The 11,652-nt window shown below is 36.3% G+C and overlaps 2 protein-coding genes across 2 annotated transcripts; one reads left to right on the top strand and one right to left on the bottom strand.

The window, feature by feature from the left end:
* The first annotated feature begins 586 nt into the window (after positions 1–586).
* LOC147853438 (uncharacterized) lies at positions 587–2,111 on the top strand. The gene has a single exon (XM_087332306.1). It carries the CDS (start codon positions 746–748, stop codon positions 1,694–1,696), a length of 951 nt encoding a protein of 316 aa, XP_087188432.1. The 5' UTR covers positions 587–745; the 3' UTR covers positions 1,697–2,111.
* Positions 2,112–3,897: 1,786 nt separating this feature from the next.
* LOC147853439 (proteasome subunit alpha type-3) lies at positions 3,898–9,337 on the bottom strand. The gene is made up of 11 exons (XM_087332034.1): positions 9,204–9,337; positions 6,371–6,453; positions 6,230–6,269; positions 6,038–6,121; positions 5,190–5,263; positions 5,026–5,112; positions 4,859–4,943; positions 4,691–4,737; positions 4,558–4,623; positions 4,386–4,476; positions 3,898–4,109 (listed from the first exon to the last, which is right to left on the bottom strand). Exons 1-11 carry the CDS (start codon positions 9,222–9,224, stop codon positions 4,035–4,037), a joined length of 753 nt encoding a protein of 250 aa, XP_087188160.1. The 5' UTR covers positions 9,225–9,337; the 3' UTR covers positions 3,898–4,034.
* Positions 9,338–11,652: the final 2,315 nt, after the last annotated feature.

The following is an 11,652-nucleotide window of genomic DNA, read 5'->3' on the forward strand; positions in this document are numbered from 1 at the left end:
AGTGCATACCTGCATATGTGAAGGGTGTGTTTGTGTTTGTGTATGTGTTGGTGGGGGGGTGGATATGTTAGATAAAGTATATTAATAGGAGGTGGCTATATGTGGTCTAGATGTGGACCCTAGTTTAAACTTGGTTTAGGCAACACAAGCAAACCTTAGGGAAGGTTGTGACAAAATGGAAACAAAAGGCAATAGAAGTGGAGGGTGGGGGTTGGGGAAAGGGTGGATGTGAGAGGCATTTGTTTGATAAAAATGTGGAAAAGAAAAAGGCTACTAAATATAACGTCTTTGACGATGAGAAGAAGAAGAATCGGAAGCCATACCCATGTGAGGGGGGTGGGGTGTCCACTAGAGGAGTGTACAATGTGTAGTGACTCGTAAGCTAATGTGCAAAATGGGGTACATGTGTTGGTCTAGTAGAGAAAGAAATATAAAACATATATATACAGTAGTGGGGTATTGCATTAATAATAATGAGCGGTTACTTTTTTGAGCAAGTGTTCCCTCTAAAAATAGGCCACCTTTTTTTTGAAGATTGCCTTCCCACACTTGTGTGTAACTTTATAAAATGCTCTTCTTCGGCTCATTGGCCCCTCATTCAATCCATCACATCCACATATGTATGTATTATGTGTGTGTATGTTAAGCACTTACTAGCTGTTGGGGCCATTTTCAATCTCTTGTTTGTTTTATCTCTCTCAATTCAATCTTCTTCTTCTTCTAGTGATTCTTCTTTGAGATCACCATGGGGAGGTTCTCGATCAAACCCACTGGTATATCTATACCTAGGATTAATTCCACGAAGAAGGGTTGGAGCTTTGTTGATCCGGCTCAATTTGATTGCCAATATGCCCCTCGAGTAGGTTGTGTGTATGATGACTTCCATGGACTAGCATATGGAGAATATGGTCATCATTTACCTACAATTAGTGCCAAACTTAGTCAACTAGAGGTTGGGTTAAGCCGTGATTATATAAATGATTACAAATTTTATAATGAAAACATTATTTGCAAGGCCAATCTAAATAGACAATTAGATGGTCCAATGAAAAACCACAATATGAGGAGTAACAAATATGTTAGGAGGTATAAGAATTATTATAGAAGGTACAACAACTACTGTAGGAGTTGTAGCACACATTGTGGTAGTGGTGATTACAATGATGGATACTATAGGAGCAGAAGGTACATGCAATATTGCGGATTCGTGGTCAGAGATTGTAAGAGATTCAGCCCAATATGTCATTGTGATAGAAATGCCATCCTCTTTGGTAATGCTGGAGTGAATGTGCCCATCATCTTTGAAAATGGACATGGTAAGCATAAGTATGGTGCATGTAGCTTTGATGACAATAGTGACGAAGAATACAAAAATGACTATAGTAAATTTGATGATGATGAGGAGGAGGATATGGACATGAGGATGGTGCGACATGGTGAAGGTGTGCGTCCGTGTAGCCTAGAGGCATATCGACAACGACAAATGTTTTTGCATAGCTATAAGTTCACTCGACGTAAAAGCCCTAGCGAACGTGTGCACATGCATGTGCGGAAGGTTCGTCTAGCTTGGGCGACATGTCGCCTTTTCTACCGAAAACTTCAAGCTAAGCTCAAATCCCTTTCTGACTACATAAACTTTCATCGTAGCTCCTTCTTCATTGTGTCCAAGCAAATGCGACCATCGTTGATTCTATAATAAGGTGTCTCTGGCCTGAAGCTGCATGATCCACCAATATGTAACTCGCATCGGCAACCATATATACTGATCTAGATATAAGCATTATATCCAAACCAATTGTAAATATCCTCTCTTGGAAGCCCTCCATTTACCTAAAAAATGAAGGTAAGATTGCCCTAATAAAATCGTGGTCACTTGGTCACGTGTATTTCCAAATCATGCAATGTTCTCACCATCCTCAGCAATGCAAACTAATTACTCTTTAATAGAATTCAATCAATACAAGTTTTTCTTTATTCACATTACAAATAAGGATTGCCGCCATTTCATTGTGTTGTTTCTGTGCATTACACACTACATTGTATGAGTTCCAAGTGTTATTGGAGAGTACCCTGTGGTAATGGATTTATATGGATGGTTTATTTTTGGGTTTTGCCTTATCTATAAGGCTTCAAGAGTTATTGGAGAGTATAAAGTGGAATGTACTATTTTGACAGCTTATTGATGGGTCTTGGATTATCTATCAAGAATTGAGTGATGGATTGTCATGGAATCATTATTGTTCAACTTGGATTTGTGTTTATCTTTATGCTTTTATTGTCGGAATCCATGGTTTCAAGTGATGGGGCCCTTGGCATGGATAGACCGTTCTTATTTATTTATTTATGGTTTGTAAGAATCTGCAATCAACTATAATATAAATTAACTATCAAGGAAGATTCATCAACCATTAGTTATTCTTATTTATGCTTTCTGTATGTAAGATTCATCACAATAGATTTTTACCTATGATAGGACGGGCCCAATAAGTTGGGCATGTTTCAACATCCGGTATACTATTGTTTTCTCTATCATGTGGAGAATTATCCACGCTAAACGTCTCTCCAAACCTCTCCAATTATATGCCCTATGAAGGCATGGCCCCAAATTTCCACTCGCCATAGAAAAATTTGTATTACAAGTGGGTTACAATTTTCTTGGCAGCTGTCCATATTACATCTTTATGCATTGTCTCTAAAGGACACCAATGGTTGCAAAATAGGATACAACCTCTAATGGCCTAAAATGAAAGCCTACACGTTTATGAACAAGGATCTTAAGCACATTGATTAGGGATTCTCTTTTGTACACTTTCATATCGTGTGAAGAAACTAGTCAAAAAGCACAAATGAATTTCAGTTATGAATCCGCGTTCCTCTAACATTAGAACCATGTGATTTGCCACAAGTTCAATTTATGTGTTTCCAACCCATTGCTACAAATGTTCTTTAAGAATGTTTGTTAGGGATGTTTAATTAACCAACTTTATCAAATTATTGAATAAATCCCCTGATTTGAGATCCATAGCTTAGGATAGATACCTTGAAGCCATACCTTGCATTAGAGGTGTGCAGTAATAGCTCAATCCTAACCTCCCTCTACAAGAAGACAATATAAAAGTGTGCAATGTACAAGAGGGTAGCTAGTCCTTATACACATAACTTTAGGTATAGCATCCAAACCATATTCTTGTCTAGCCTTAAAATGAACTCCTATGATAGGTTATGAGCATGCACATAACATCTAGGATACTTGGAAATGCATAGAGACAATTAACACGTTAACTGTATTGTTACAAATGTCGCTCAATACCAGCTGATACACAATGAACATTTGAGACTACAGCTTAATATTACATGTCTGAAATCTCATCATTGTACTTCTCTAACCTTGCAGAATTCCAAAAGAAGAAACTTGGCCACCAATTTAGACCAGTAATAAACTATACGAACCAGGATCTCAATCTGGCTGTGTCCTCATAAAAGTGAAAAACATGGTTAATAAATGGCCATTTTAAGATACCTACCTAATTGTGCTGCAATGGACATTTTTTTACTAATACTAAAATAAAATCGCATGCATGATTCTCATTTAATTAACTCTTTTATTAATCCAACATGACCAGATTTTGTAACAGTTAATAAGAGAACCTAACAAAAATATCTATAGTTGCTCCAAATACTAGGTAATCTCTACAGATTTAACCCACCTTCCATGCCCACCAGCAGACATGAAGAGCCTCTGAAAAAACGATATTCATGTTAAAACCATGATTTGCACCACCCTTTGTACAGCCTAACAGACGAAGTACCATACTTTGATGGTTAGTTATGAGGCACAACTTTAATGACTTCCAAGACCATGTGCAACAAACAAATATGCCATCCAAAGCAAAAACCTTAAGCTAAAACTGTGTCTCTTTCAATGAATTGCAAAATTAAGTCCCACTAAAGGATCATCATTCCAAAGTTCAATAAAACTGCAGGACAAGATGTTACATAAATTCAGTAATGTGCCTTAGAAGTGAGCCATTTTGCTAATCAGCCTCCATATCTTCCTCTAGAGCAGCCTTGGCAGCTGCTTTTGCCTGCTCAAGGAGGTCAGTCGGAACCTGCAAAAGAATCAATACATCAGTATAATAGAATGTCAGTCGGCACTATACTGTATTTTTAATGGAGCATAGGACAGGATACAAACGTTGTATGTATTTAGGCTAGGAGTATAGGTAGGATATGATGCAAAGAATTACATACATTTAGCATGAGAGTATAAGATATTATTCAAATGTTGTACATACATGTAGCATATGAGTACATGTTATATATATATAACACATACAGATGTACGCAACACTCTTTTGCATTTCATTCAACAACAGAGTGCTCACCCGTAGGTGTTCCCGATTCGATTCATCACATATCCAGCTCATCTCCAGCTCAAAAGCCTTGTCCTTTGCTTCATCATGTACAGCATATATACTGCAGAGAACATCTTAAAACATTTACCACATGATCATACAAGAGAATTTTAACCACTGTAGGCAATTAGAAGAAACGCACATCTTAGCTACTTCGATAACACCTTCTCGGCAAGTCATTTCTGATAGCTTCAGCTTCTCAATTTCCCTGCATAACATGATAGATATAAAATTGAACCTTGGCAGTAACATTCATGGCATAAAATGAAACTCACGTTTTTGCAGCTTGTCTTCCCTTTCCTACTGCTGCACCAAAATATCTCTGCCAAAGAAACAAAGCCAAAATAAGTTTATTGCTAACAAGGCTAGTTTCTAAGGTTGTTAACAATAGAACAAGTGGTTAAAATGAGAGTTTTTATATGCAGATAGAGAAGGATAGTTACATAAGCGACACCAGACGGTTCAATCATGTAGAGTTGTGGACCGTCCCGATCATAGCCACCAAGAAGTGCAGCTGATCCAAATGGTCTGGACAGCAATATACAAGCTTCTGCTATTGTAAAATAGTAGAGGTTAAACTTAAATCAAAATTAGAGAGATGTGAATGCACCTTAACCACCAGTAAAGAGTGCATAAATGCACATAGCTGGCCACTCGTTCACAAAGCTCCTTAATAGGAATTTCTTCTCCATAAAAACTAATAGAAAATATAAATTAAGAACATGTTACATAGTTGAGACTTGGACTATGAAAAAATTATTTACAGCTCATTACTTTTGATAGTTGTTGGCTTCTGATCGACCACGTGAAACTATTTGTCTACCATCTGCTGCCAAGCCCGCCATTGCCTGTATGTGACTCAGAAGTAAATATTAGCTCCGTGAATTATCATGCACGCATCACTAACATCAAAAAACTAGTTCATTTGCAAAAAGATGGCTAACATTACCAGGTTCCAGTCTATTTTTTTTCCTCTTTGCAGTAAGGAATAAAGAAAATGTTGATTATTAGTTTTGTCACACTTAAAGTAGCACAGGACAAATGACAAGTGACTCATATTGCAAGTGTTTCATTCTTGGAAACAAGTAAAGGAAAGAAATACAACACTAGCTTTTACCTTTTTTTATGTGCAACAATACAAAGAATCTAAATGGGATTTAATACATAAGTTTGATGAAGGTGCTTAGCATGAGCAGCAACCATTAAAGTGTCTTCCTTACAAATATGTTAGCATGCTTGAAAGACTTGGCCATCCATCAAGCCACATTGAAAGACTTGGCACTAGTTGGAAAACCAACATTGAAAGAAATGCCAGATGAGCAACCGATGACAACTATATGAGACTACCAGTGAACTTTAAAGAGACACCTAATTTTTTTATGAGTTTCCGTCCAAATCTGAAAATTCCTCCAAGATACTGTGGAAATATAAGAAGCAGGCAGTGTCATATACTGTACCTAAGTCTTCCAAGTTTCAACCATGTTTCCAACCAGGTGACTTCAAGGCACAGTGATTAATCAGATGATCATTCATTTATTGTGCCTTATGAACCCAAAAAGTAACTTGGATTACCACAAGAAAAGATAATTGATTATCAATAAATGAAACGTATGTCATCTTACCATTCCTGTGTGTCGATGAACAGAATGTATCCTACGATTAGATCCCTCTAGCAACATTTTGGATGCAATCAGCTTTTCTACACCCTGTAGTTTAACATCAGATAAATAAATCTGTCACCTAACTCTCAAGATATGTAAAAAAGAAAGTCATTCTATGCAATTGGCTAATGATATCACAGTCCAATAACTTACCAAAACGACTCCATCCTTGCACTTTATGCCCACTGCTGTTCTGCAGAAACAAAATGTAAAATTATTGTAAGCCAGTTATGATAAAAATAGCTTCAGTTATAAATTATGATGCTAATACTAATAATAAACAAACACTTATACCCGCTGTTGTCAACAGCTTTTGTCGCGTACTCAATTTGAAATACACGCCCATCAGGTGAAAAGGTTGTAACTGATAGATCATACTGCCAATCAACAGCATTGCAATTAATCTTTGTGCATATATTCAACATTGAAATATATATTCAACATACGCGGCCATCTTTATGAAAAGGTTGTAACTGATAGATCATATTGCAAATTAGTAAGACATATAGCCCTACAAATTTAGTCCATGTGTACAACAGAGGCTGCGAAATGTAGATGGGCATTTTTTAAATGATGGAGCAAAAAAAAAGAGGTAAGAACTGAAATGAAAAACTATGCTAGCTGCTGAATTTCACTGTTTCATGAGTCTGGTAGTGCTCAAGTAGAAGAGTAACACTTCTCATTACCTTCATATACTGAAATACTTACATGCACATTACGGGAAATAACTTCAATCATGGGTATTGTGTCTTTTGTTACATTTAATGTGTATCCTATGAAAGCTTAGGTGTGAACCTAGTTAAGTGACTGCTCGGGTTCCAGCTACATTTAAATATTGGTTATATACACCATTCTACATCTTTGTAATCGCAAGCTCGTTTTTCCTAAACTACTGATTTTTCCTTAAATCCTCTAAGTGATCTTGCTATAGATCCCTGCATTTTCTGCGTCTTTCATGTATAATAATTCCACACACGTCAAGATTTCATCAGACGAGAAATGTCCCTTACTTCCCCACACAGCCAATTGATAGCTAGCTCTCCATGCACCCATTGGGTCTCCTTTAATATGTAATGTATCTTGGGTTTGTTTATTAAGTTCCTATTGTCTTCGTTTCTTTCCTTCAGGGTATTTTATTCCATTGCTACATGCAGCATTTCAGATTTCCTAATCATTCAAATTGAATGGCAGCCATCCAATTTTCTGAAATTTGTGCTAATAGGTTCATTTTCATCAAAAAGACACTTGAATGTGGAATGGTCTTTATCTAGCCTTTGGCTGCCATACATAATGATGTTGACCTTTAACATGTTGTCAATTTATGTTAACATCATTGTGCATTTTGTGGCTCTTCATAATACATTGTTAGAAAACGACCATGCATTTTACAAATCATCTTGAATATGGTAACATTTGAAAAATTCTAATGTTTCGACTCATGTTCTTTTGTTTAGCCATTTCACCTTAAATGACTAATCTGAGGCATGCAGTTATTTGGCTTCCACATATTATAGCAACTCATACACATAGACATGCGAACTGAATTGAGGCATCAATGCCCAACAAAATTATTTGTATCAGATCTACAGGATCATTGATGACACTAGCTCCTTCATATTCCTCAATGTATGGCAGATAACATATGCTTCTATGTTTCTTGAAGAATAAGTGTGTCAGATTATGGGATTGCATCCTTTAGGCCTTCTCTTTTGCTTCCATGGGAAACCTCTATAGCTGCAACTTGTGACTAAAATAGAATTGGTCTCACGGTTCAATAATTCAGCTTTTCTCTTCCATGGAAAATAGCTGTAGTTCCAACTTTTAAGTAAAATAGAATCAGTTCCATGGATTACTCATTCCAATGATTCCGCTTTGCTCTTCATAGACAAAGAGAGAGGGAGAGAAATGTAAACACTAAAGACCTAAACAAAGAGGTTTACAAGCAAGAAAAATCATGTTCAATACAGAAAAGGGCAAACTGGAAAAGACCTGACTAATTGCCAACAACAAATTACGCATCATCAGGCGTCTTTTTGTGTGTGTATATATATAATACAGAATACTCATAGCCTTTGATAGCACTTAATACTTGGTAAATCAACAAAGTTTTGAACTATAACATATTCAGAACATAAAGAGAGAACAGAAGTAAAATCAAACGTAAATGATTCTACAATTTTAATAAATCCCAAAAAGGATATTTAAAGAAAACCATACAGCTATGAAAGTAAGAACAAAAATAAATTAAAACAATATTGCAATGATCAATGCAAAGTTACAAGACCTTCCGATAATCACTATTAAGTGGTTGATAAATAAGCTTATTCATAAACATTTATAATACATTACTTTTAAAGTATGACCAATACACTGAATTTTAATCATCTCTTCTCCTCAACATCTGACTATGCAAAAATAGGACTAATGCAATGTGGAAACAACATGATACAACATTGTCTTTTAAAGTATGTATAAACATGTACCTCCAAACTAATTACTATCAAGTTACAAACATATGTTGAAACAACAATAAGGCATGATAGGGAATGCCTGTCCATGACCTTGAATGTGTTCTAAGAGAGATCAAAGTTCCATTTTTGTCATGATTCTGTTAAAATATCATTATTTTTGACAAAGTAGCATCTTGAGAATAACATGGGCCTGGATGATTTTGCAACGCTTAGAAAAAACTGTTATCTTATGACAGGAAACTTGTTATAGACTTTTGAAAGATAATTAATATTCAATGGATGGTTTCTCATTGAATGGAAAGCACATAGCTGAAATCTCAAAGAAAGTTACAATTTGTATAATATGGTGCCGCTACTCGGCAGATGTGTTTAAAGAATCAAATTTAAAGTCATGATTAGGTATTGTCATAAGATCAAACATAGGATGCGGCCTCTCAATTAGATTGTGGGATGACATGGAGAAACAATGTGCCGTATTCAGGTGACTGTGCAGTGTCGAGAGCAAAATATGACGTGACATCTCATACTAAGTATGAAGCATAGGAAAATGATCTATATATTGATATTGCTATCTGTGAGTAAGTAACAAACTCACGAAGCAATCAGAGAGTTCCGAAAAGCTTTCAGCAGAGAGACGGGAGAAATGAGGGACTTACTCCGGTTCCGATGCTGCTCATCCTGGCGTTTCTCAGAGATCTCCCGAACTACTGAGGAACAAAAAGCGAAGTATCTGAGTCTCTCCGTCGCTCGCGAGGTGAATGAAGCTTCCGATGCAAGTCTCGCTGTGTCTGTCTGTCTGTCTGTCTGTCTGTGTCTGTGTATGTGTCTGTGTCGACCTCCTTTCTGTGAGACTGGTGCTACCTAAATTAAATGGGAAATGGTTTCACACTGTGGACAAAAACGAAGGCACGCCAAGAGGAGCGTGGGATGGGCGGCCCACCAGCCTCACAACGCCTCTTGCATCTCATCGCGTTACCCAGGAGGACAACAAGTGAGGGGAGTTTGGGTGGTGCTCCTAAAACAAAAACAAGAAGAAAGTGGTGCAGATCATCGTATGTTAAGAAGGAAATGTTGGCGCGAAGCACGATCTCGAAAGAATGTGCAACGAGGCCAAGCAGTCCGGGGTCACTCATTCGCAGCAAGAGGTTGGTTGCCTATGTCAACATGCAAATGATCAGTAACTTTTGATGTAATATGAGAAGTTATTATCCTTATTGGGATCTAAACCCCACTTATTCATTAACAACAGGTCTAATAACAAGGTATGATTTCCAAGTAAAAAAGTGCAGTGCTTTGCTATTTCCATCATCAAAAATCATTTTCTAACATAATCTTGTTGTTCATGTGCAAAGAAAAGGGTAACAAAGTTGATGCAACACAATATTAGATATGCCCCAATATCATTTGTTATGGGGAAACGTAGTCATATGCAAAACACTCTTTGCATTAATTAAATTCCATCTTGATGTGGCACTAGATCACCAACAGTTGAAAATTATGGTCCAAGCGAATGACAATATTGATGTGGTACAAAATCACATGAGCATTGTTGACCCCATAGGAATATATGATAATAGATGTTCCCTTGTTCAAAGGTTGTTGAGGATGGACAATGGTAACACTACTCAAGTATAATGAGCGATAAAGTTTTCTTCAATTGAGCTTTGTTGTTGTGTTGCTTCAACCTAATTGATTTTTGTTTTTCTATGGCTGAGAGTAAGGACATGTGTAACATGGGAATATGGACATAAAGTATATGTTTCTACCAATTTTTCAAAACAATCATGATGAACTTAAGGATTTTTTGCACATGGGCATAATGTCTCAACCATTCCACATAGAGGCTATGTCCTAAAAAATGTTTTAAAGTTTTATGGTGTCAAATACAATATCAAAAGGATTAACTTGACATTTGTGTGTTGACCACATACATTTGTGCATGGTATTTTGCAAAATAGAAAGTTGGATGTATGAGTATGTGCAACCCATATGCAGCTTCCAATCTCAAATGATAAGTTGGAGAAAATTTTGCAAGAGAGGGTTGAGCTTGTTTAAGTATGTAAGTGTAGCAAGCTTCAATAGGTGAACATGAGTTTTGGATCGAAGAATGTACAACACAGGGATAATGAAAGTAGGACATCCGCCAAACTTAAAGAGCACAAGATTGTGAATCTTCTTTCTAGTTGAACATCCTACGTGCAAATTTTTTAATATTGAGGCCAATTGGAATGCCTTTGGGGAGAAAAGTTCTACATGAGAACAAAAGCATCAAGGGTAATTTTGTAATGTGAATCCAAATTTTCTAGGGTAGGACAACACTTGTTTTAAACATGTATGGTTTGATTGATTCAATAGGGATTTAGTAAGCACATGCATGAATGATATTTGCTTAAGGTTCTCAAAACATCAAGGTAAATGTTAAAGTGCAAGCATGCATGTATGGTTAACAGTAAATTGGGTTGAAAAACATTTGTTTCCACAAAAGAAAAGAACACATAAATAGAATGCATCTATTCCTCATGCTTTATTCTTCATAATATCATGGAGCTTTTCTAGGGTCAGTTTGTGACAATTAATAACAAGGCAGGAAAAGGCAAACCTGATTCATGCAATGATTGTTAATTGAGACAATTTAGATAAACCATCGATGCAACATTCTTTTGTGGTTTACTCTATTGTCAATCACAAAAGAGTAGTTTACATATTAGAATTTATATCAATGATAATTGATCAAAGGGAAATGATGGAATAATTCATGCCAAACATAAACCACTCTTTGAGTAAAAGTTACATGTCAAGAAATGAACATGCACTTAGTCGATCTTTATGTTTTGATAACCCCTCTCATCTTGGTAATGCCAAACTAATGTGAATATCTCTAAATCATTTAACAGAAATTATCAAACGGATTGGTTATCCCTGCTTTACAATGTAGTCATCCTATATTATAATGACCATGCCTTTTGACAACCTATTCCAAAAATACTTCGATCATCTCTCCAATGATCACATTTAGATAGATCAAAATACAGAAATCACATAACATTAGAATGATTTTGAATACCACAGGTAGTGCAAACAAAAATCACCTTGCTTTTAGAGATC

This window comes from Azolla caroliniana, unplaced genomic scaffold (assembly GCF_043228905.1).
Source record: "Azolla caroliniana isolate FFs.n. ecotype wild unplaced genomic scaffold, voAzoCaro1.0.p SCAF_16, whole genome shotgun sequence".
NCBI classification, from domain to species: domain Eukaryota; kingdom Viridiplantae; phylum Streptophyta; class Polypodiopsida; order Salviniales; family Salviniaceae; genus Azolla; species Azolla caroliniana.

Coding starts and splice junctions, on each gene's coding strand:
- LOC147853438 (XM_087332306.1), top strand. CDS start 746: ATGGGGAGGTTCTCGATCAAACCCACTGGTATATCTATACCTAGGATT.
- LOC147853439 (XM_087332034.1), bottom strand. CDS start 9,224: ATGAGCAGCATCGGAACCGGA. Junction 6,454..9,203: donor TGAGCAGCATCGGAACCGGA/GTAAGTCCCTCA, acceptor GTTGATTGGCAG/TATGATCTATCAGTTACAAC. Junction 6,122..6,229: donor GCAAGGATGGAGTCGTTTTG/GTAAGTTATTGG, acceptor GTTAAACTACAG/GGTGTAGAAAAGCTGATTGC.